The sequence below is a fragment of the Homarus americanus genome, unplaced genomic scaffold (assembly GCF_018991925.1).
Source record: "Homarus americanus isolate GMGI-L3 unplaced genomic scaffold, GMGI_Hamer_2.0 scaffold48406, whole genome shotgun sequence".
NCBI classification, from domain to species: domain Eukaryota; kingdom Metazoa; phylum Arthropoda; class Malacostraca; order Decapoda; family Nephropidae; genus Homarus; species Homarus americanus.
Genome location: NW_024753828.1, coordinates 2,364,156 through 2,391,977, shown reverse-complemented (window position 1 = coordinate 2,391,977; position 27,822 = coordinate 2,364,156). Strand labels below are relative to the sequence as shown.

General features: G+C 39.5%; 1 protein-coding gene across 1 annotated transcript; it reads right to left on the bottom strand.

Annotated features, from left to right (window-relative positions):
* Window positions 1–194: 194 nt before the first annotated feature.
* Window positions 195–27,478, bottom strand: LOC121855489 (serine protease hepsin-like). Its single transcript, XM_042350464.1, has 10 exons — window positions 27,445–27,478; window positions 22,064–22,204; window positions 13,656–13,723; window positions 12,215–12,358; window positions 6,790–7,023; window positions 5,408–5,568; window positions 2,774–2,937; window positions 2,008–2,106; window positions 1,699–1,871; window positions 195–1,244 (listed from the first exon to the last, which is right to left on the bottom strand). Exons 1-10 carry the CDS (start codon window positions 27,476–27,478, stop codon window positions 1,059–1,061), a joined length of 1,404 nt encoding a protein of 467 aa, XP_042206398.1. The 3' UTR covers window positions 195–1,058.
* Between the last annotated feature and the right edge of the window lie 344 nt (window positions 27,479–27,822).

Below are 27,822 nucleotides of genomic sequence, written 5' to 3'. Positions count from 1 at the left end.
ACTGTATATCCTCACTTAGTATGGAAACCTTGATGCAGCACTGTATGTATTGAGATTTGGACTCTGTGTCACCTCTTTGTATATTAATAATGATCTGAACCTGAATTCTGCTCCTCATTTAAGTCAACCCTTTTCTGTAACAAGAAAAACAAACTTTAAAAGTTTGAAAGTAGAGGTCAACCAGAATTTATATATAGGTTTTTAAATAATAATTTATTATCTCCTCACATGGTCATAGTTGAGGTTTACAGTGAAGCCTCCATGATAGAGAAGTTGGAAGTTGGATCACCACTTGACCTCATTTTAAATGCCCATGCGCTCAGGTGCTCCTTAATCCCTTGGGTACAAGGGGTCACTCTGGGATGAATAAAATTTCTGGCATCCAGTAGTGAATGAGTTAAAAAGACCCTGAGTGAGGTGCTGGTGACTGGGACCTTATTGTTTTTGTAATTCATTTACTCTAATAGCACATTGAAAAAAAAATGGAGATATAAGTGCATAAATACAACAGGTATTTACAAATGTATGGAGATAAAGTATTCACTAATGAAAAGAATGCAGTACAGTACAGTATATAAATCAAGAAATAAACTACGTACAAGTAATAGTGATAAGACCTTATCAACTGTATTTAGAAAAATTTATAATAGTTTTTCTTATGAAATGTCCATTACAGTATTTACAATGCACAGGAATACCATTGTAATGTTATCACTTGCTAAAAAAAAATGAAAGAAAACCACATGAAAGATAACTACAGTAATGGTAAATTTTTGGGTAGAATTGTATCAGGGCCAGTGCTGAGACTTTAGAAAATCTTCATCATTTATCAAGGGCTCAGTTATGGAATGAGGCAATGTTATATAATATATTAAATATTTTACACAGAATTGTTATTGACATCAAATCACCAAGTCTTGCTTAATGCTGCTAAAATACAGTCTTGTGTGACCACTTGTTATTAATCTTTATCAGTACTACTGTATAATGTAACTATTTTCTTCTTTATTACTAGTTTTTGCTTTTGTGGATTAATTTTCATTGTCTTCTCCTAAACCTTAAGTTCTCCGTTCACTTGTATTATCCATAAACTTTTTAAGGACAAGTTCCACCCAGAAGCGATGTTTTTGGACGAGTGTGTAGGCAATGGGGTTACTCCTCAAGGCATTAGCAATCCCTCCCACACCCACCAATTTCACCCTATTGGTTGTCGAGTCTTCCTGAAGAAGAATAGACTTTCCTACCTGGATGGTGAAGAAGAATTAAAAAAAATATATCAGTTTCAGAACATAACATTGGATTGCAACATGTGATAGGCTAATGATACAACACCTAAGCACTTTACTGTACCGGAAAATGTAAAAAAAAAGACATTTTCCATGTATCATAGAGCCAAGGATGTCTGATAATGTAAATTTATGGGAAGTTTGTCAGTCTGCTTCCTCAAGTTTGTTTAAGATAATTACTAAATTGACAAAATGTAGTTGTACAGTAAATTGTTTGAGATCTAGAAGCATAATGCAGACAAAATTAACTTCAGATATAATCATTATCACTATGATTGCCTTCTTATCATAAAAATTTGCATAGAAGCACTTTGCAACAGCACACAAAAACCAATACGGTAAGTCATATAAAATAATCCAAGTTGAACAAGCTTATTCATTTAGATCTATTGTACATGCAGTGAAGGCTTACTGATTCAAAGATCCGGTCAGCACAGATATGGTCTTCAGTGAGGAGAGTGTAGAGGGTCGACTCCTGATCTGGAAATCTCTCATTGACGAGCCTGATGGCAGTGAAACAAATAGACGAGCCCAGCACACGAGAGTTCCTCAATATATTCAAGCTGGCAAGACGCCCTTGAGGAGCTGAAAGAACATGTATTTACATCATATACATATATACTCTAAATGAAAAAAAAAGAGAATCATAAATTAGTCAGGATTTTTCTGTAAATACTGTACAGTATACATGAGATCTAGAAGTGGACAAGACTTGACTTACTATCAATGATGCTGTTGAAACCAACAATGGTGCCCTCCCCAAGAGCCAGTGGGTCTGGGGTGTCAAACACCCCTGGCAGACAGATTGGCTGTATGTAGTCTGCAGGAGAAAACAAACCAACTTGCTACTGTATATGGTGATAACTTTGTAAATGAGTACAGTGTTTCAATATCTTATTATCAGTTGTGTGTTGACTTGTAAATACTCTCTTAATAGCCTTTTGTGCTAAGTTTCGAATACTTAAGGCAAAATTCCTGTGAACTATTTAGTGAAGTGGATTTTTTTTTGTAAATTAGTTTCTAAAACTATTTTGTAAATCAGTCACTAAAATTATTATTTTTGTAAATCAGTCAATGAAGACAATATCTTTTATAAGAAAATTCCTGAAAATTTCCTTTATGTATGTCTCGGATTCTGACCAGTAAAAACAGGTCACCCAGAGTAATCATCTATCATCATCAGCTTCATGTTGCATACACTGAGAGCAAGAGAACAACACTTCATGTCACTCATGCAGTAACTTAAGACCTGTACTTCTTTCCAGTCATAGAAACCCTATTAACACAATAACTAATACTGTGTATTAAAATCATCCTCATCTTTTAATTCATCCTCACTGTGGAAGTGTACTGTGGTGTTGGTGTCAGCTAGTCATCAACACCATTAAACAACTCCCTGCTCCCTTAATTTACTCACTTTATTGAGATGCAGGCACAGGGCCACCTTATGACAAAATATCCCCCCTCCACCCTTAATACATTCTTACCATTAAAAAACACTGGCATTGCCAGTTCCAAAAGGCCTATGTTGCTGCCGTTGAGGAAGTCAGTTGGACCCCTGATGGACGGGTGAATCCTACGACCCACCACATAATTCTCCACTGCAAAGGGCTCAGGTAAGGCCTTGGTCACATTAAGTTGTACAATGTTGCTGTTGGGTGGAAGAAGTGAACCTATGGTAAAGTCACCATATATATATATATATATATATATATATATATATATATATATATATATATATAATATATATATATATATATATATATATATATATATATATATATATATATATATATATATATATATATATATATATATATATATATATAAGTACTGCTGAGGACTGAGGAGTTAGATTACAATAGCACACTGGGTGAAAACTATAAATAAATAAAGAAACGATGGTACATGAAGTGGCACAATTTGACCCATAATGTCATAATGGGAGGAAGGAACAAGGAAATATAGATAGATGGATTGATTGACAGACAGATGAACAAACAGGTAGATAAAGATGGATAGATAGATAAATAGGAAATGAATTGGGATAAGCCATGAAAGAAAAGCCATGATGGGGCTGGAGAATATATGGGAAAAGGAGGAAATCCCCCCAAGCTCTTAAAGACGCCTCCATCTCCAATATTTATAAGAACAAGGGAAACCGGGCAGACTGTAGCAACTACCACGGGATCTCGCTGTTGTCCGTAGCCGGCAAGATTATAGCCCGAGTCCTCCTAAACAGATTTCTTCCTGAGACGGAAAACTTTCTCCCAGAATCTCAATGTGGCTTTAGACCATCACGTGGCACCACTGACATGATCTTTGCTGCCCGTCAGATACAGGGAAAGTGCAGAGAACAACGTCGTGATCTATACATGACCTTCATCGACCTAACCAAGGCCTTCGACTCTGTCAACAGAGAAGCCCTCTGGCGGACCATCAGCCATTTTAGCTGCCCACAAAAATTCATCACCATTGTGAGGCAACTCCACGATGGCATGAACGGCAGTGTCCTGTACAATGACACCCAGTGTGAGTTCTTCCCCATCCAAATGGGGGTTAAACAAGGATGTGTACTGGCGCCAACTCTCTTATCTATTTTCTTGGCTACCTTCCCTGCTCGTGCCATTGACAATTTAGCCGGCGGGGTGGACATCGAGTACCGGGTGAAGGGTCTTTTCAACATAAGACGACTCCAGGCAAGAACAAAGCTGTCGGCAGCTTCGATTACTGAACTTTAGTATGCAGACGACCTCACCCTTGTCGCTCACACTGAACGCGACCTAAAGGAGATCCTTATCACCCACGCAGATTTGTATGCACACTTCGGCCTTGAGGTGAATGTACGTAAGACTCAGAATTTTCTTTCAGCCTGCCCCTGGTTTAGTCACACCTCCACCATCTATCCAGCTAAACGGTACTACCCTCTCTAATGTTACCCACTTTCGGTGTCTTGGCTCCCACCTGTCCACCACCATGGACATCGATCAAATGTGCATCTCAAGCCTTTGGTCACATACAGGAGGCACCTCAAGGCACTTGAAAACTTTCACCAACGTTGTCTACATTCCATCCTCCGAGTTCACTGGGAAGACGAGAACAAATGCCAGTTTTCTCGCTGACACCAACTGTAGGAGCATCGAGGCTACCATTATCCATGAACAACTACGTTGGACTGGCTATGTTACCTGCATGGACGACAGTAGACTGCCAAAGCAGCTACTTTACAGTCACCTAAAGAATAGTAAACATAACGTTGAAAGGCAACTGAAAAGGTATAAGTATAGTCATAAGACAAACCCGAAAAAGTGCCAAATCGATCCCATCACCTGGGAGACAATTACTCCACATCATAATGCTTGGAATTTCTTAATACAATTATAGTACCCTGTAATATTATACGTAATTATTTAAAAAATATATATTTCAGTTTATGATTTATGTAGGAATACTTATAAAATTAAGAGTGTATTATGCCATTTTAAGCAAATTGTCTATGAACTGCTAATATAGCTAACTGCAAAATATTGTATTTAGATCATATTAAATAAATACTGTATGTGAAATTAGTGACGGATCCAAAGCTGTGCAATATTTTACCTGAATGACAAGTGACATGGGTTGTGTCGGCCCTAAAATTACTAACAAGAGTGTCAATGACCAGTGCTGACACTAGAACATATTGTCACGAGTTTTTCAGGTCAGTCTCCACCCGAGGTAGTGCTGGGGAGGGTAAACTTTAGGTAAGATCAGGTCATATGACCTTCATCTGACCTAAAAGTCAGAAAATATCAAATATACCAAACGGTTGTGACCTGATATTAGCTCGTTTTGTATAAAATCCCCTCTGCCTGCTGATGTTGGCTCCAAGGGGACCAAGCCCCCCTCCGTAGTTGTGTGCCTGACTATACAGCTCGTTGATAAAGGCAAGAAATGTCATGATGGTGGACGATAAAGGCAGGGAATGGTATAATGAGACTTAATGAAGATAAAAATTGATAATGTGAGTTGATGAAGGTAGGAAATGGCAAACAATTGAGTAAAGAAACCAGATAAAGCCTTAATAGGGGCTGGTAGTGACAGTAAATCTTACAATGGATGTATCTTGGGAAACGACTCACATGTTAGCGGAAGCTGCACAGTCAGCATCAGTGAGGATGTGTTGGTTAGTGATCAGTGCACCTGTACAGCGGTAGTGGAACCTGCCATCCTCACTAGACCCCAGTGCCGCCACCCAGGGCAACAGCTCTGCGTCTAGTGGGTCCATAGGGCTACGAGGATTCTTTTAACGGAAATATCTGTTTATAGTTTACTGTTAACAGGAAAAATGGATTAACTGAAGATGAGCCCCAACATATTTAATTTTATTACTGACCACCTTTACCCAAATTTCTAACCTAACCTCCCCAGGTAGCATTGGGTATATAATTTTAAAGTGAAATATTGTGGGTGCTAATATTTAGGGAACACAAAAAAATGCTTTTATGAGGGCTAGGGCGGTTCTGTTCAGTGAAATATTTGTTTTTATAAGGTTTCAAGAATTACAGTAAGGTGAAGTGGGTAAGTGGCACACTGAATGCGAAGCCCTAGGCACTGCACTCAACTGTCTCTCAGTTCACCAACCATAAAGTTAGGCACCCAGTCTTTTGATTGGTTGACACATGTTTTATGTTCTTGTAGTTTATGAATATACTATGTACAGTGCAGTACTGTACAGTATATGATTACAGTACAGTACATCATTACGGTATGTATAATTTTTATGCTTTTATTATTATACATCAATTTTAATTTACATATTATTGACACTGCTTACAAAGTTTCAGAAAGTAATGAATGACAAGAATTTTATGGTAGATTGAAGTCTTACCTCATACAACTATTGTTTTTGTTATGTCGTAAGCTCATATTTCAGGTGTTGCTATTTTTCCAAAAAGTACCACTATTATTTTAAACTAAGTGATATCCCCATTAGCCGGAATAATTGGTGCAAAGGGCTTCCGGGAATGAGGGATTTCCGGGTAACGAGACGACTCTCAAAGCTGGAAAAAATCCCTCATCCCCAGAATTTTCCGGGTAGCGGAAAAATGTTCTCGGAAGTTCCAGAAATTGACCATTACATCATCTCTTGATCCCGGAAAAATATCACCCATCCCTGGAATTTTCCGGGTATCTGGAAAATTTTCTCAGAATTTTCCAAAAAATGTGATCCTCAGAAAATCGTTCCCAAAGCCAGAACTTTCCGGAAAATTCCGTCTTCGGGAACGATTTTCCGAGAAAATTTCAATTCCGGCTATCGGAGAGTTACGGGTTTGAGGGAATCTGGCTAATGGAGATATTACCATTAGTGTTACTGTACTCCATTTTCAAAAACTTCAAAAAATGATAGTGCTGAGAATTTGAACTCCTAGATTTACTGTGTCATAAGCGCACACCACCAGTTATTTGTTGTATTCTAAGAGCAGAACATGTGAAACACTAATAAAAAATGAACTGCACTAACCCGGCCACAATCTAATGGAAGGAGAGCCTCGATGCCACTGATAGAAAGAAGCTCTTTGATGCGTTCCTCGAAATCCTGGGCCGTCTCACCGGGTCGATGGGTACCTATCCCAGTGTTCACCTCCATTGTGGCGGTCATCTCCTTCATCTTCTCCATCAAGTTATTCATGACCGGGTCCCGATTACCTTCCTTCTCTTTCACTTTTGTCATCACGTCCACCATGTCCGTGATGGTCTGCAGGGAAACATTAAGAAGAAGGAGACATTAGGTGTGAAGAGACATATCAGGCGAGAAGAGAGACATATCAGGTGAGGAAAGAGACATATCAGGTGAGGAAAGAGACATATCAGGAGAGAAGAGAGACATATCAGGTGAGGAAAGAGACATATCAGGTGAGGAAAGAGACATATCAGGTGAGAAGAGAGACATATCAGGTGAGGAAAGAGACATATCAGGTGAGGAAAGAGACATATCAGGTGAGGAAAGAGACATATCAGGTGAGAAGAGAGACATATCAGGTGAGGAAAGAGACATATCAGGTGAGGAAAGAGACATATCAGGTGAGGAAGAGAGACATATCAGGTGAGAAAGAGACATATCAGGTATCAGGTGAGGAAAGAGACATATATTAGGTGAGAAGAGAGACATATCAGGTGAGGAAAGAGACATAATCAGGTGAGTAGAGAGACAATCAGGAGGAAAAAGACATATCAGGTGAGGGAAAAGACATATCAGGTGAGTAGAGATATAACAGGTGAGGAAAGAGAGACATCAGGTGAGAAGAGAGACATATCAGGTGAGGAAAGAGACATATCAGGTGAGGAAAAAGACATATCAGGTGAGGAAAAAGACATCAGGTGAGAAGAGAGACAAATCAGGTGAGGAAAAAGACATATCAGGTGAGAAGAGAGACATATCATGTGAGGAAAGAGACATATCAGGTGAGAAGAGATATATCAGGTGAGGAAAGAGACATATCAGGTGAGAAGAGAGACATATCAGGTGAGGAAAGAGACATATCAGGTGAGGAAAGAGACATATCAGGTGAGGAAAGAGACAAATCAGGTGAAGAAAAAGACATCAGGTGAGAAGAGAGACAAATCAGGTGAGGAAAAAGACATATCAGGTGAGAAGAGAGACATATCAGGTGAGGAAAGAGACAAATCAGGTGAAGAAAAAGACATCAGGTGAGAAGAGAGACAAATCAGGTGAGGAAAAAGACATATCAGGTGAGGAAAAAGACATCAGGTGAGAAGAGATATATCAGGTGAGGAAAGAGACATATCAGGTGAGGAAAAAGACATATCAGGGTGAGGAAAAAAAAGACATATCAGGTGAGAAGAGAGAGACATATCAGGTGAGGAAAGAGACATATCAGGTGAGGAAAGCAGACATATCAGGAGAAGAGACAAACTAGGTGAGGAAAAGACATATCAGGTGAAGAAAAAGACATCAGGTGAGAAGAGACATATCAGGTGAGAAGAGAGACATATCAGGTGAGGAAAGAGACATATCAGGTGAGGAAAGAGACATATCAGGTGAGGAAAAAGACATATCAGGTGAGAAGAGAGACATATCAGGTGAGGAAAGAGATATATCAGGTGAGGAAAGAGACATATCAGGTGAGGAAGAAGACATATCAGGTGAGAAGAGAGACATATCAGGTGAGGAAAGAGACATATCAGGTGAGGAAAGAGACATATCAGGTGAGGAAGAAGACATATCAGGTGAGAAGAGAGACATATCAGGTGAGGAAAGAGACATATCAGGTGAGGAAAGAGACATATCAGGTGAGGAAAGAGACATATCAGGTGAGAAGAGAGACATATCAGGTGAGGAAAAAAGACATCAGGGTGAGTAAAGTGAGATATATCAGGTGAGGAAAGAGGACATATCAGGTGAGAAGAGAGACATATCAGGTGAGGAAAAGACATATCAGGTGAGAAGAGAGACATATCAGGATGAAAGAGACAAGTGATGAGACATATCAGGTGAGGAAAGAGACATATCGAGTGAGAAGAGAGACAAATCAGGTGAGGAAAAAGACATATCAGGTGAGAAGAGAGACATATCAGGTGAGGAAAGAGACATATCAGGTGAGGAAAGAGACAAATCAGGTGAAGAAAAAGACATCAGGTGAGAAGAGAGACAAATCAGGTGAGTAAAAAGACATATCAGGTGAGGAAAAAGACATCAGGTGAGAAGAGAGACATATCAGGTGAGGAAAGAGACATATCAGGTGAGGAAAAGACATATCAGAGGAAAAGACACAATAGGTGAGAAGAGAGACAGGGATGAAATATACGGGAAGTGGAGAAGAGAGACATATCAGGTGAGTGGGTGACACATTTGTAGAGTGGGAAAAAGACATATCAGGTGAGGAAAAGACATATCAGGTGATGAAAAAAAGACATATCAGGTGAGAAGAGAGACATATCAGGATGAAAGAAAGAGACAAAGTGGGAGAAGAGAGACATATCAGGAGGGAAAGAGACATAACAGGGTGTAGTAAAAGAGAGACATATCAGGTGGGGAGGAAAGTGACATCAGGGTGAGAGACATATCAGGTGAAAAGAGAGACATATCAGGTGAGGAAAGAGACATACTTGTGGTGAGGAAAAAAGACATATCAGGTGAGAAGAGACATATCAGGATGAAAAAGAGACAAAGTGAGAAGAGAGACATATCAGGTGAGGAAAGAGACATACCAGGTGAGGAAAGAGACATATCAGGTGAGGAAAAAGACATATCAGGTGAGGAGAGAGACATATCAAGTGAGGAAAGAGACATATCAGAGGAAAAAGACATATCATAGGTGAGGGGAGAGACAACAAGTGATGAAACATATCAGGTAAGGGAGACAAGTGATGAGACAGAGACATATCAAGTGAGGAAAGAGACATATCAGGTGGGGAGAGAGACATCTGCAGAGAAAGACATATCAGCTGAGAAGAAAGACATATCAGGTGAGGAGAGACATCAGGTGAGGAGAGAGACATCAAGGTGGGCGACAACAGGTGAGGAGAGAGACATCAAGTGAGGAGAGACATCAGGTGAGAGAGACATATCAGGTGAGGAGAGACATCAGGTGAGAGAGAACTATCAGGTGAGGAGAGAGAGACATCAGGTGAGGAGAGAGACATCAGGTGAGGAGAGAGATATCAGGTGAGGAGAGAGACATATCAGGTGAGGAGAGAGACATCAGGTGAGGAGAGATATCAGGTGAGGAGAGAGACGTCAGGTGAGGAAAGAGATATCAAGTCAGTAAAGAGACATCAGGTGAGGAAAGAGATATCAAGTCAGTAAAGAGACATCAGGTGAGGAAAGATATATAAATTGAAAAGAGAGACATGAGGTGAGAAGGGAGTTATTAGGTGAGGAGAGAGACATGAAAAGTACGTCTAATTACTGTACCTTTTCCACGAGAATGAAGTATCTCGGCACGATCAAGTAATAAGGTGACCAAGGAGATGGTTAAACAATATGAAAGAGTACCAAACAATATATATATATATATATATATATATATATATATATATATATATATATATATATATATATATATATATATATATATATATATATATATATATATATATATATATATATATATATATATGCTGATAACCTACAAGGAAAGAAGAAAACACGAAGTTCTAGATCACGCACACCTACGGTGATTTGCTTGCATATATATATATATATATATATATATATATATATATATATATATATATATATATATATATATATATATATATATATATATATATATATATATATATATATATATATATATATATATATATATATATATATATGTAAGTATGCAAGTAAATCACTGTAGGTGCGCGTGATCTAGGTATATGCTGATAACCACAAGGAAAGAAGAAAACACGAAGTTCCCAAGCGCTTTCGTGTAATTCACATCTTCAGGGGTGAGTACAGACTAAAGAGAAATACAAACCAAGGTGTATATATACAGAGGAGGGTGAGACCAGGTCCACAATGGTCAGGTATTAGGTAATGACCCTACTAATCTTTAAATAGCACACAACGGTTGGTGGTCAGGTCAGATGGTCAGGTGACCCGACCTTCTCACCTGGTTACAAATCTTCTTAATTACAAAATTGTCCAGCTTGTACATGCCGTTACTCAAATTCATGTTGAATGCTTCGGTATGTTTAATAAGACTAGATTCTATGATGTTCCTACTATCAATTGAATTACAAGGTAATATTGAGGAGGCATTATCCCAGTCAATGCAATGCTTGTTATCCCTCAAATGAACAAACAGAGCATTGGATTCCTGGCCTGTCCTAACACTGTATTTGTGTTGTTTAATTCTAGTTGCAAGATCTTTACCTGTCTGGCCTAAGTAAAACATATTACATTCCTTGCAAGGAACTTTATAAATGCAACCAATTGTGTTGTTGGGGGAGTTCTTGGTTAACATTTGTTTAACAGTGCATGAGTTTTTAAATGCCACATTGACGTTCCAGGTTTTTAGTTGTGAAGGAATGTGAGAAATTTTTGTGAAATGGTAATATTAAGATATTCTTATGGTCATGGGTGGGCTTGGGATCAGTTCTATAAAAAGTTTTCTTAGTAATGTTTAGGCATTTGTCTATGAAAGATCTAGGGTATTTAAGGTGTAAAGGTGTGTATGCATCTATGTCCAAGCCTTGCATTCCAAACTGTCCAGAAAGATTCACCAAAGCAATCCAAGCCCTTAAGAAAAATAAGGATCTACATGTCACTAAAGCATATATATATATATATATATATATATATATATAATCAACACCTCAACCCGCCAGGATTCGAACCCACGGCCCACTAGCCCATGACTGTGACCAGGGAACGCTAACCGCTGGACCACCAGGATACCAATAGCAGTTCTAGACTCTGTTATATTTCACACAAAGCCTGTTCAACGAGCTTATGGCGCCGTGAACCTCTAATAGGGACTACCCGTATCACGTAGGTGGTCAGAGTAACGTTTTACCCCGCCATAAGCCCGTTGAACAGGCTTTGTGTGAAATATAACAGAGTCTAGGACTGCTTTTAGTATCCTGGTGGACCAGCGGTTAGCGTTTCCCGGTCACAGTCATGGGCTACTGGGCCGTGGGTTCGATTCCTGGCGGGTTGAGGTGTTGATTGTATGTAGAAGTCTGCGTGCTATTGGGCTAATGAAATATATATATATATATATATATATATATATATATATATATATATATATATATATATATATATATATTGTTGTTTACCACAAATAAAGTACACTCATCTGTGTTTCAAGAAACTCCGTCACTTACATGTCTTCAAATACGTAAGTTACCTTAACTATGGGTGACTATAATTTAAGTTTGAAGTGAAAATTCCCTGTCTACGTATGTTTCAATTGGATGATTATACATACATTTTCGGCTATCTCTTCAGGAGTGGGATTGGGGATGGTGTTGGCCAGGGGAAACGTTTTAGGAATATTCTTGAGCTCTATTTCTCGGTCCTCCTGACACATTCCCAGCATCACCTGCATCTTCTTGCTCGCCACATCCTGGTGCTGTGGGTTACTTAGTGGTGAGGCTTTTTGGTTGTGGTGATGATATGTGATGGAGAAGGTAAGCATTAACGTTAAAGTGGTGGTGAAGGTAGATGGTAATGGTGAAGGCAGGAAGTGATGATGATTACAGGTGGTGATGTTGAAGTAATGCAGGAAGAAATGAAGGAAGAAGAGATGTTAAGATGGAAAGGCGATGGTGAAATGTGGAGAAGGCAAATTCTCTCAAATTTTAAATAATTGAAATACCTCATTATCATTGGCAAGCTAAATCACGTTATTGACTGGCTGAGTTAAGTGTTGTCACGCAGTGAACTCACAGAGTGGCTGGTGCTGACAATGATCGAGAGTTCAGAGGGGCTTGTAGCCTGGGACGATACTGTAGTGGACGTCTCCCCTACAACTGCGTAGCCGCATGCCACCTGCTACGTCTTCCCTAGCAACCAAACAAGCGGCCCAAGGGGGGGCGTCACCAGATGCCACAGTATCCTAGCAACGGAGTCAAAAGACCGGGGTTCCCACGGGTGACTCACGGCTGCTGTGTATATAAGCTCTGTCTCTCCATTGAGATTCATTCTGGCCTCTCTTCTTGAACACGCAACACCTCCTCCTCCGCCGCTGCCTGGCGACCCTCGCTTCTCCTCCGCCTGCCTGGCGGTCCTCGCTCCCGCCGGCGAGCATGGCGACCCACCAGCTGTCCTTCTCTGAGCGTCCTCACCAACCAGCTCTCTTATTCTGCTCTCGGTTCCTGAACACGCAACACCTCCTCCAAGCAAGCTCCTCGCTGTCCCGTTCTCATTCAACCTGGGGGCCAGCAACAGGCAACATCTTCTCTAATGAAGCTCCTGCACATTTACCTCCTTCAACACGCTACTCACCGAACGTGTCTACTGAGCAGCACCAGACTGTCTACCATATAACTTATATTATATAAGAAAACCACCACCTTAGAGTTTCCATCCATCCTGAGTGCTAGACAACATTATATCACGAAACCCTACATTAGCTTTGGTTAGGTTAGGGGATCATAACTCAGAAACGAGTGATTGCAACAAATGAATGTTAGAATCAAATGAGTCACACTAAAATCCGTAGGAAAAAGAAAAATTTTAGCTTCAAAGGGAGTTGTGTGTTATTCAAGATGATTGTAAATATGAAATGTCTCATATAATATAATTTAAAATCACAAACTAAACATCCATAATGTGAAGCAGTAAAGCAACAAGCGTTTAGTTCCTCGGCAGTTTTGTTTAGAAATTAATTTACATAAAGAAAAGATGTAGTTTTGATAAGTACCTACCTTTTGAGTTTCTCTGATGATGGCGGGTGTTTGCATGGTGATTCTCCTGTGAGACTGAGTTCTCTGGTCTGTAAGACAGTCAAGCCAGTTAGTCGAATAATATTTGACCGACGCTCTTCGTTAGGTGGGTTAATTGGTTTTAAAAATCATAAGAGGCCATGGAATTGAGGGGGAGGCAGGGCTGGATTAAGGGTTTCGTAGGCCCTGGGCACTTTCTTTTCTATTGTAGGCCCTTAAATTTTCCAATGCCTTGTCTATTTATGTGCCTTATGTGCATCACATGAATTGCTCGAGAAACGGTTTGATTGATTCATTGATACGTTTATTGAGACACAATAAAAAAATACATCTCAAAAGGATGAAGTGACATAAGTCATCCCCACCCCAGTCCAGGAATGTCCCTCTCAGGACTCGCATAAATCCCTAATACAGATATATCTCATATTATCAAGTATAGTACATATACAGTTATATTCTAGATGCAAAATTTGTATATTTCTTTAATATCTCATCTACTTTCCTATTTTCAAACATCCATTCTATTTGCTTGGAGACATTATTTATCTGGGCATTTCTATATACATAAAGCAATGGGCATTCCAGTATACTGTATAATGTGGCAGGTCATGGGATTTGGATGTTCTACAAACTCTACATTCTTTATCCTGTTCACTTCTCTCAGCTGCAAGTTCCCAGTAATATTTATATCGTAATTTTAACCTCATATACACTGAATCTTTCCACCTGCTGCTATCTTTCCCATGTGTAAAATTTGTGTTCATGAGAACATGATGGTAATGTTTCGTTGTTCCACTTTTCTCATATATTTCATGCCTTTTTAAATTATCTTCTATTGATTGTTTTTTCCGAAATTTGCTCCTTAATTGTTTCAAAGTTTTAATACATATTGTGTCGATCTCGGCCTCTTCCATGGCTCTTTTTGCGATTATATCTTCTGCTTCATTAAGACCAATCCTCACATGTGAAGGGACCCATACAAATCGGATACTATGGCCTTTTTTCCTTATTGTATTTACTAATTTTCTACATGAACCTATAATGAGTTCAAAGACTGGACTCCCGCTGTTCAAAGAATCCAAAGCGGCCCTACTATCAACAAAAAATATGCATCTTTATTCCCCTTTACAACATTTTCCAATCCTACTAACACTGCATATAACTCAATTTGTGTTGATGATATAAAATTGCTCAGCCGGAGTCCAATTTTGGTGTTATCAGTACCTTGTTCTGTATACTGTCTTATAAGGATCCCACACCCTGCCCTGCCACTTGACACAACTGAACCGTCACAATATACATGCAAGGTGTTTATTTTAGGCAAATTACTAATCTTATTCCCATATAAAGCCCTTAACTGTCCTGGTTCATGTAATGATTTCTTCATTGTGAGACACACAATGTCTAACTCTACTTCTTGTTCTTCCCAGACGAGGAACGGTTTGGTTTCCTCCAAAGACTATAGAGTAAAGATTGGAAAACTCGCCTGAAACGACCTGAAACCGTTGTGCACTAGAAGATGCCAGATACTGCCATAACAGTGCCATCTATTGAGCGAGCTATATTATTGGAGGTACTACCGCCATGGGAAGCTTAATGACTGTTGTCTAATGTAGACCCTGCTACCATATGGTATCACAAAAAATGTGACAAAGTCCCAGGTTGCTGATCTGACTTTTTGCCTTACTTACACACAATTGCAGGGTCTCAATTGTGTCTCTTACTTTGACAACACAACATACATACAGTACAGTATATCGTTCGTCACTATTGCTATTTTTATTTATTTTTATTTATAGCTATTATTTTTATTATTATCATTATTATTTTAAAATTTTGATAAATTTTTATTATTATTATTATTTTATCTTATTATAATCGTTATTTATTTATATTTATTACTATTATTATTACAGGTATAATTATTATTTTATTATATTTTCGCACCTCAGATCTTGATGTGGGTCATTAGAAATGATCTGTGCCCGGGTGGGCTAATGCCCGTAAAAAAAAAAAAAAAAACTAGTTCACATTAGATTCCCTCCAGAATGTAGGAACTAGTTATAATGGCGGGGATTTTCTTCTTCCTATCCCTTATATTCTTATTTCATACTTCTTTCTTTGTCTTTTTTCCTTCATTTGTTCTGTCTAAATATTTCATTTCATGGTTACTTTATAGCCTCAGTCCTTTGGTAGCGTGGCGAGAGTTAGGGCACATGGGTACTGTAATTCTGGTATCAAGTCATTGGACAAAATAAAGGTGGATACTGAGGTAAAATGATACCCCTAATATACTCTAAGAAATGGTTTATTAATATGAAATTAAATTAGGTAAAAGATGTCATTAACATACAACTACAAGGTTCAACTCCTTGGCCTTACTCATCTGCAATTCCAATTGGATACTCTGGCTTCTTACAACATTACTGGTGGTACATTACATTAACATACAGCTACAAGGATCAACTCCTTGGCTTTACTCATCTGTAATTCCATTTGGATACTCTGGCTTCTTACAACATTACTGGTGGTATATTACATAGACTACACCACATGACCAACTTACATATGACCTTCACTAGAACTGTTGGTAGTACATATGGAGGATGCACTCACAACACATAACACGTTGTTATTGATACTAACAATTTTATGGGTTCACTACCCAACATGGGATAATTATATTTCGGTTAATTATCTCCAACCATATATAACAAATACTGTGGACCATATAACTGCAAGGAGTGTCCCGGGTATAACACTGGCGTCTCAACAAATGAAGATCGCTGTTATGGTCGGTTGTAGTCTGACACGTGGCGAGAGTCTGGGGTCAAGTTCCCAGGAATGCGGACTGGAGCAGTTTAATCTTGCCGAATCAGCGACATCGTCCAATACAGCTAACTGTTAGGTATCCACCGACCCCTGGCAGCCGGTGGGGTGTTCAAATAACCCACACACTGGATCTGGGATAATTTGGAAATCGTGAAAGAAGGGATGATGATGATGACTCAATCACAAACAATCTTTTGTCTCGCAATGACAGACGACATTTACGTTATAGTACTTCTTACACTGGGTAAATGATAATTTCACTGTTACAACATGAACACTGATATTCACAAAATTGACTAAGTTAAACTGAATGACTATATCGACGGGGAACACTCGCTCACATTCCTGGGATAATTTGGAAATCGTCAAAGAAGGGATTTCTCCTTCACGCACAGGTTTATATACGCCGTGAGTTGCCAGAGGTGGCTACTCACGCAATGACAGAAATTACATTCAAATCAACTGCTACACATTCAAAGATGGCCCTCAGTTGACACGGGTCTGGCGAATTTCTTAAGTTGATTTACATAAACTAATTCGAGATTGAGCTTGCCAGGAAAAAGTATAATAAATACGTTGACAACTGTTAGTACCCCAAATGGGCGGGACGTATGGACAAGGAGCCTTTGTGTATACTTTGAGATTTTGGAGAAAATGGCTGGCACCTAAAGAGAGGGAAAACGCATTTCTCCCTAGGGATAACTCACTAGTTATCCACATGTTTTGCGGGCTTGGAGTATAATATGAATCATCAGGTTTCAAACAGACTAGCCGTTATTGTGACCATGACATAGTTCCCATCAACCGTATCAATGGTATCATTTATGGGTAGCTTTACAGTATCTCCTTTGTAAAATTGTATTTTTTAGAACCCAGAATATAATTAACATTTGTTTTCTTTTTTCTTTACACTATATACTACTTAAGCCTTTGTGTAATCTAGTCTACAGGTGGCGTCACATTTGCACCTTTTCCGTCATTTTATTGCATAATTTTTCTAAATACAGGGTAGTGCCAATTTTCTGAGTGCGTCTTGTCATGCACGCTAGTCTATGCGCTCGTCAATTGTAAACAAAGAAAATAGGGTTGTATGCCGTGAAAGTTGAAGGAAACTTGCAAGTGTGATGCTGCCTTTGAAATCTCAGCCGTTTCTATCGAGTACAGTCATGCGCCGGTTAACGTCCTAGATACGTTCTTGGAAACGTGACGTTAACCGAAATGGACGTTGTCCGATCATCACATAAACTTTGTATTTATACTTACGTGTATGTGGAATACTATATACGTACATATACACTTTTACTGTTAAATCACTACTGTAATGTGATACAGGTGATTAATTTTTATCTCTTGTGCAAAATACATGACGTTTATATTAAAATTATTCACTGTTTTACAGGGATTCCAGCAACGCCGAGCAGATGGGGGAGAGAGAGGGTGGGAGCAAGCGAGGGGGCGTGGGGGGAGGGGAGGTAGTACGTTTGACAGTTGGCACAGGCCCAGGTCTAACGCGTGTATATTTATCAGTTCTTAGGTGACTAAGCTTCTCTCTTATAAAAAGCCAGTGAAATGACCTGGGTGAATATAATTAACATACCTGGGATTCTTGTAACATACTGATTAATTTGAATATAAACATGCTATAATTTGCACTCGACAAAACAATTTTAGTACCGTAATCAAATTAGTACATGTGCACTCCAGCTTTGCACTAAGGTCATTTATTTCTTTTACGTTTCTTTTAGTATGGTGTGTGCATGTAAATGGATGAAAATAAATGAAGAAATCTATGTAAATCTACCCAAAAATACAGTTGAAAAACTTTTTATAAAATGTACTACAGTATTGTACACTAATGTACTACATTTTTTATATCTTGAGCAAAATATATGACGCTTATATTCAAATTAATCTCTGTCTTGCAAGGATTTCAGCAATGCAAATTATATTATCCTAACTTTAGTCTGAGATATTATATAAAATAAACATAAAGAAATCACCAATCTTTTGTCTGGGAACACAAGGAAGGAAGTAGCCAGGAGCGTGTGGGAAGAGGGGGGGGAGGTGAGGTGACAGAATGTCTGGCGTTTGTTTGTTTATTTATTTGAGATAAGATTTGACAGTTGGCGCTGAAGGCCTGTGTGTGTGTTTATTTATCATTACTTAAGAGTGACTAAGCTCTTCTCATAATTTGCCACCCAAACGACCTGGGTGAATATAACTTACATTGGAGGGATTCTTGTAAGATAGTAATTTATTTGAATACCTGTATAAACAAGCTATATTTGCAATAGACATAACAATTTTAGTACCGTAATCATTTAGTACATGTACAATACAGGTTTGCACTTAGGTCCATTGTTACTGTACAATATTGACTAAATTCACTAGATAACGTACGCCTGGCAGCACAATCTATAAGAACACGCGATGCATACGTGACTGTGCCCGCTCTAGGGCCATTTAGGTTCGCTAGGTCCCATTATTTGAATGTTTTTTTTTTCAATTTAAATTTTAATTGTTTATTCCTTGATAGAGGAAGTGGGATCCTAGTGCTGTCACTTGGTACCCCTGTACCATAACACCAGAAGCAACTGGCCAGTGTCACAAGTATATACAGTACAGTACAGTCATCCCTTGGTTATCGCGCCTAATTGGGACCCCGCCGATGATGAAAGTACAGAACCTCTGGGATTTATTCTAATTGGTTCAGGCACCCAAGACCCAACCCCAAGTTTCCCATTTTACGACCATTTAGACCCAATAAATATATATATATAATGTTATGGTAAATATCATAAACACACATAGGCATGGCTAGGTTTATTACAAAGTGATGAAAAGGGTACGCTTAATACTGTAGTCCACAAAACATGTAACTATGCTTTTTATTTTTAGTAATGCCACAGAATTTGAAATTGCAACCCCAATTGCAACTGGGGTTGCAATTGTTGAGGCAACTAGATATGTCTGATTACAGCAAATGTGTTATTGTCAATTTGTAGGTGAAAGATTTTATCCTCAATAGATGTAGGTTAACATTTCACCTGTAGGCAAATGCTTAAAAAAGCCTAAGTAAGGAAGCATATTCCTTAAACACATAATATCTGATCCGTATGGGGAGGATCATCATGTCTCCGTCACTTTTTTTGGGGGGGGGGGTGCCACGGACGTCGTATATGCGATCCGACGTTGTTCGGTCAGACGTTAACCGGCGCATGACTGTCCAGTAAATACATTGATGCATATACTGTACATATTACTGAAGAGGCAGAGTGCACTTTTCGCATGTGCTAAACTAACAGAACTGACATGAAATACTGTGATGACACTGTTTACATGTCATATTTATGTACTGTGTTGATGTCTTAAGGTAAAATTGGATAATACAAAGTAATTTTTAAGCATATTAGTGTGTTCCACCATTGTTAACACTTACGAATCATAGTTTTGAACTCCCCTGTGAATGCCCTTTCCAATGATACCAAGTTCTATAATGTTGAGTGAGTAGCTAAAGGCATGTTGGGGGCGACACCCCCAATCAAATTAGGAATATACCTAACGGTAGCATGGTCAAATCCTGGTAACCAACACTTGGTTATGATGTCAAATACGCGGTGTAAACGAAAAATATCAATGAGGTAGCTCATTGACGCCGCGCTGGACGGTTCACAGCATGTGGTATAGATGCGTTGTGTAAAGATTGACAGAACTCTTAAGTGGCCCTCACACGGTTAGTATTTATTGACAATATTATATTGTCAATATTTTAATTATTGACAACCGCCACCTCACACGTTCAATATTTCCGACAAATTTGTCAGTCTGTACCAAGGAGGCTTAGAAGGAGTGCTGACGGAAATGTGTGCTCATAAAGCTTGTGTAGCTGTGATCTTGGCTTTTGCATAGACAATCTTTCTTCATTTCCTTGAAAATAATCAACAACTCATAAGCTGCATTTTCTTTCCTTTGTTCATGTAGTCCTTTGAAGTAACATCCCACAACCCTGCTAATTCTCTGTATGTACGAATGAATCATAAGAACACATCCCAAGTGTCACTTCTTGTTTGGGCAGCTGGCCCATTACCGCTATCAGCAAGACCGGAAGGCGATGTGCATGCCATGGACGATGTTACGTTTTAAATGCAAGAAAGCGGTTTTTCTTACCGTAGAACTCAGATACCTTCACACTGATTACTCACCCAGGAGATTATGGTGTATCACTACGTAGAATTTCATTCTGCTTCCGGCATTCAATGCGTTGTGTACTTGATAAATGATGATTTAATGAATTCCATTAATTTTCAACATTCATCTAAGTGATCACTTCCTTTACAGGATGCGTTAACTTTTCGCTGGACTTAACAACAATCTCGGGGATTTGCACACACAGACTCGTAGCACTGGTAGGACTGTATGGCCCGTGTTCTAAGTCCGCGGAGCAGGAGGTCTTCTCTCATCCAAGGTCTAAAGCCCACTGACTAAAATGAGGTCTCACTGGCCTCCCCTTATCGGCTGGCAGGGTACCTTATCTCTACCTAAACAAACATTTGGGATGGGTTGTGCGGGAGGCGCAACCCATGACAGACGACCGTTACAAACTCATTCTCTATTGACAATACTAGCCTCACACTGTCAATAAATATTGACAATATCATAAATATTTTGAAACTCATCAATCCAGTTTCCATCAATATTTTGTATTGTCAATACCTTCAATCTCATCCTCACACGATCAATCTTATTGTCAATAAATATTGACCATGTGAGGGCTGCTTTACATGAAAGGTGCCGGAGTAAAGATTTGTTTTAACGCCCCCGTCGTTTTTTACAGGGAAATATATTTCTTCTGGTGTATTTTGGTATGCTTTGTTGAAATCTGGCCTTCATTTTCTTTGAAAAAATCCCATTTATGAGAAATGTCTTAGGCATATACAGTAGAACTAACCAGCCAAAGAAACCTATATACTTAACCTTACCAAACTTCCTAGCCGTCCCTCGAATTCACCAGCTTGCGCCTCGTGGTCAAGGTCAGCAACCAGCGCCGCCTTGCATGACTGAGGTCAACTATCAAGCCACGCCTACCTCCGCTATTTAAGACCTCACCTCGTGGTGACCTACCTCTTTCTACCCACAGCCACCAGCAAGCAACACCTCCTCCTCCGCTCCTGCCTGGTGGCCCTCGCTCCCGCCGGCGACCATGCCGACCCACAAGCCACGTGTTCTCCTCTGAGCACCCTCACCAACCAGCTCTCTCTACATCACGCTTGGACTCACGCTGCCACCCCCCCAGCACCAAGCTGCTTTGTACATCCAATACAATATGTATATAGAGAGGACATTGTGAGTTTCCTCTCTCCATCCCATCCTGAGTGTGAACCAATAACTCGTACCCCACAAGACAACAGAAATTTACCTTATCCCAGATTAATGTTGTATTTATGATTCCTGGATATTCACGTTCATAAACCATCCAAAGGGAAAATAACAAATAGGAAACAGATTGGTCTAATTACTCTTCGTTATAAAACAAATAAATTTCCTTCTTGTGTACTCACTCATCATTATCCTGTGTGTGGCAGAGAGTTGCACCAGCACTACCAACCCCAGCAACAGCGACCTGCACGACCTGTGGGGCCCCACGCTCGTACTCATTATCATCATCTTGGTGGATGGACTCACTCGGACCTCACTGGCCTCTGGAATCAATTTGATTAATTACAGGAATATAGGTATACATTTACCTAAGTTCAATCTGAAATGGTCAATAACTACATCGAAGAACATGCTGATGGTACCATCAACATTGTTCTTGCTAAATAGATCTGTGATGCTAAAATATGACATGCACTTTGTACAATTGCCTACAGAGTGATATACTACGAGTTTCGAAACAAATACGACAAATATCTATTTATAACGGCTACTGAATGTAAAACCACGTATGGAAGTATACTGTACCATCATCACTCCGCTGAGTTGTATGTATAGTGTCTAAGTAACGAAGTCTTAATGAAATAACTTCTAAGTAATGTGATGAGCTATTGAGTAACTGCCTATATTAATCTACTACACAGTCACCCACAAATGTCCTGTCGCCTCTACTCCGAAACCACGAACCCTGACAGACTCGTGAACCCGAAGCAGTAGACACTGATCCATTATTATGTCTATAAATGCTTCGGTTTCACGAGTCTGAATCTCTGGGCTCGTGGTTCAGGAGTAGAGGCGACAGGACTTTTGTGGGTGGCTGTACAGTCGTGAACAGAAGTCCTGTCGCCCCTTCTACTGCTCCACGAACCCTGAGATTCAGACTCATGAATCCGAAGCATTTATGGGCAGAATAATGCACCAGTGTCTACTGCTTCGTGTTCATGAGTCTGAATCTCTTGGTTCGCGGAACAGCACAAGGGGCGACAGGACTTCTGTTCACGACTGTACATATATATGTTTCACACTAATTATCATTCATCAGCTTGGTTGTATTCACAGCCAGGTGAGTGGCGACTTTTCTGTGATCTGAATACAAGTTGGATTATTCACCAGTGTTGTGTTAATGGTAAGGACGATTGAATACCTAAAAAAAAAAAAATAGGGGGATTCGGTATTTTGGTTATTACCAATGTGGGACATGGAATTTTGAAGCATGGTGTTTGAAATGCTCTTGTTATTGCCAAATAAGGCAAGTCGTATTTGTGATATTTCTTCAAGGCAGTATTGTAGTATTGTAGTATAACTATTATCCTCTTCGCCACTGATCGGCTCGTTAGCCGCTTGGGCGATCGGTCACGTCTCTGTTACGCACTGTTGGCAAGTACTGGGCATGCACTGGCTCCGGATTTTTTTTTTTTTACGGGCATTGGCACACCCGGGCACAGGTCAATTTTATGACCCAAAAGGCCTGGGGGTGGGGAGGGCGAAAATATAAAAAAACAATAATAATAATAAATATAATAAATAACAATTATAATAAACTAATACAATACTAATAATAATTTTTTTGGAATAATAATAATAATAATAATAATAATAGAACCACAAAAAAATATATATATATATATTATATATATATATATTTTTTTATAAAATCACAAGGGTGCTCCGTTGTTTCCCTTTTCCCGTGTGATTTTTTCAAGATTTATCTTATCCACGTTTTCATTGTGGACCTACATGATATATATATATATATATATATATATATATATATATATATATATATATATATATATATATATATATATATATATATATATATATATATATATATATATATTATATATATATATATATATATATATATATATATATATATATATATATATATATATATATATATATATATATATATATATATATAATAAGGAAAGAAAAAACACGAAGTTCGTGGATTATCAACATATACCTCACTTACAGTGATTTACTTGCATATATATATATATATATATATATATATATATATATATATATATATATATATATATATATATATATATATATATATATATATATATATATATATATATATATATATATATATATATATATATATATATATATATATATATATATATATATATATATATATATATATCAGGAGTGAGAAGTAATATATGTATGTTGTGTTCTTAACGTAAGAGAAGCAATTGAGACCCTGCAATTGTGTGTAAATGAGGCAGAAAGTCAGATCAGCAACCTGGGACTTTGACACAATTTTTGTGATGCCATGTGGCAGCAGGGTCTACCATTAGACAACACATTATGCTTCCAATATCTTTCCAGGCGGTAGTACCTCCATGTTTGATAGCTGCCTACTACCTATCTGAACCTGCTCCAGTGCTGGTCAAGTCTGCACTTGAAACAGCTCACACTCGGTGCCGCCACAACACTCTCTGGCAGGTTGTTCCACGAGTTTATAACTCTTACTCCAAAAAAGTTTGCCCTCACAGTTTTCTGGACTTGTGACTTCTTCAACCTTGAGCTGTGACCCCTTGTGCTTGGGGCGAGTGTCCGCCAGCTCCAGGTAAGGACACTCGACTGAGTTGTGCCCTTTGAGATGTTTATACACCTCAATTAGGTCTCCTCTTGCCCGTCTGTAGTATAAGCTAGGCAATTGCAGGAGCTGTAATCTCTCTGGGTAGCTGAGGTGCCTAAGTGCTGGCACCAGTCTGGGCCCTCCTTTGGACATTTTCAATCAACTGACAGTGCCTAGCATATCTCGGGGACTAGACGGGGTGACAGTACTCCAGGCGGGGAAGCACCTCACTCTTGAAGTTGCTTGGTTCACCTTCTCACAATGGCCCGAGAATTTCAGTACATTGTCAGCATACACACACCCAGGTCCTTTCCACATTGTCTCAATTAACCCAGTTTCTTCGTCCCGTTGGAATATGTGATACGCCTCCTTACCGTTGGTACGTCCCAAGTGCAGCCTCTTACACTTCGTGACATTGAATCTTAGCAGCCATTTCTTAGACCATTCTTGAAGCTCACAGAGATCTTTCTACAGCTCTTCACAGTCTGCTTGGTTATTTATCTCCCTAAATAGCTTGGCATCGTCCGCAAACATTTGTACGGAGGAGTGTACAGCTTTTAGCATGTCATTTATGAAGCAAACAAACAACAGCGGGCCCAATATACTGCCCTGTGGTATCCCGCTTGTCACGGGCACACATGACGATTTCATGCTTGCAATCATAAAGGAAAGTCATCGATCCACGCTAGGACAATTCCCCGAATCCCGTACCCTTCCAGTTTAATTTTTAGCCTTTCATTGGGTACGCTGTCGAAAGCCTTGGCGAAATCTAGGTATACATTGTCGATATTGGCACCCTGTTCCGGAATTCAGGTCCAAACATCCAGTACCTTGAGTAATTGTGTTAAGCAGGAGCGCTCCGGCATAAAACCGTGTTGGCAATCCATAAAAAGATTGTTTCGTAGTAGATGTTCCATCATGGCATCTCTTATAATGCTCTCAAGTACTTTTCTTTCTATGCTGGTCAGGCTCACTGGTCTGTAATTATTCGTGGAGTGACGTTCGCCCTTCTTGAAGATAGGACTCACATAAAGCCATTTTCAAATTAATGGGGACCTTTTGCTCACCCAGGCATTTACAGAACAGGATCTTCGGGGGCTTAGCAAGCTCGTTGCACAAATCACTTAGCACTCTGGGATGCACCATGTCAGGGCCGGGACTCTCATGAACTTTTAGCTTTGCCAATTTATTTCTTATACCTTCTGAGAACACAATGTGTGTCAGCGCTGTGTCGAACAGTCTGTCCCCAAACGCAGCAAGATTGTTCGTATCCTCTCTTGTGAACACCAAAGAAAAGAAACTGCTCAATGCCTCCGCTTTGTCCTGGTCAGAATCTGCGTAACTACCATATTCAAGCTTTCGGGTTTGACTTGACCTTGTTTGCAACCAGCCTCTGGAACTCCTTTTCAGCCCTTTTACAGTCTGATTTTGCTTGGTTCTTGGATCTGGTATACATCCTCCTGTCCTGCTCATCGTTTGTCCTAACCCACGTCTTGAATTTCTGGGTTTTCTTCTTAACTTTGTCGACCGCCTAATGGTTCATGTGGAGGCACTGGGTTTGGTCTTGGGTATGTATTTATCGATCAAACATTGGTTGGATGGATATATGAGCGATAGGGGTTGGGTGTAAACGGGACTGCCCAGTATGGGCCAATAGGCCCGCTGCAATTTCCTCCATTCTTATATTCTTATGGCTCACTTTACTATCTATGATATTCAGCGTAGTGTCTGCGTTCTTATACCTTAGTGAGTTAGGCCAGTGGATACCCCTCATCCCGTCGTAATTTCCATTGTAATATTTGAACCTTGGCCTGATTATGTCGTGAACTAAGTAACAGTTTAATCTAAAGGACAATGTTACGTGATGGCTGGTGCCAACGGGGGTTAGGTGTTCCAGCTTGGCCACCTGTTTGTTATGATGAGGTCCCGTGGCTTGGGTGTTTGCTGAACTCTGTAATGAGTCGGGTCTTTAACACGCTGGAACAGAAAATAATCTCTCATAGTTTCTACAAAAAGAGTAGCGGGGTTATTTCAGTAATTTGGCGTGGTCTCATTTCTCCAGTCGATGTCGCCATTGTTAAAGTCCCCCATTACAAGGAGGTTGCTAGGGCTGAGGGCTGAGCGCCGTTGCATTGTCTATTGAGGCTCTTAAGTTCCTTTGCTTTAATAAGCTACAGTTTAGGGATCTGTAAATATACCCACAATAAGTAAATCTCTCCCCTTTAATTTAATTTTACACCACTTGGATTCTTCAAAACATTCTCTCCCTGTACCCTCGCCTGGCTGGCTCTAAGGTCTTGCCTAGCATAGATAACCACACCCCTCTTGCAAGTTGCTTGAGAAAGGTTCGTAAATGTGTCATATCCGTCAATGCTGAACGCACATTCCTCCGGGTCGATTCTCCTGTTCTTGTGCAAAAGTTCTACAACACCTATCCGTACTATATCGGGTTGATGTACGTACAGGTACAGTACCTCCAGTAGTGTTTCAAACTCCTCTTTCTTATCAAGGAACGTGTCAGTATTAGTGTACATGACTTTTAAGCCGGAATTTGTTTTCGGTAACGTCTCTGCTCTTGGTAGTCACTCCGGCCCCCCTCCAGCTGCGGCATTTGCTAAATACATTGTATTTTGCGGGGTGTGGTCAGAGATGTCATTGTTTACATGGCGCTCGCCTCCACCTGATTGAGGTAGAGCGGGTAGGGGTGTCCCTCCGTCTCCCTGCTCTGTACTGGAGCTCTTGCTTCCAGTAATGTATATGGTAATGTTAATCTTAACCCCACTATGACATCTAACGAAATATGCACATAAACACAAGCATGGTCAATATTTTATTATTTCGCGTGATCTAGAAGAATAGTTAGACGATTTTCCCTGGATCAAGACCACGTCCCTACTGTACACATACCTGAAGCGTAGCACGGCGTCGAATGACGTAGCATGAAGGCCGGCAAGTCTTATAAATGCTCGGCAGGTGCCAGTTTGCTCCTATGCTCAACCAAATTTTTCCTAAAGTTCAAACTTTTTTTTTTCTTCTCCAGAAAGAAGCCCGTTCAGATAATGCTATCTAAAAGCGCTGAACATGTTTGGGTTTTACGTTCATGAAAATGCACAATGTAATTTGATTCCTTTGCTGTGTTAACGAAAATGAAACATCTGTGTTTTCCCTTTGAGGATCACTAGTAGCTTCAGGTGACGCAACACTGCGAATTCCTCCCTGATTATCATTCTACACCACAAGGTTAGTCCTCATGCCACTTCGAAGTTCACACACACACACACAAAA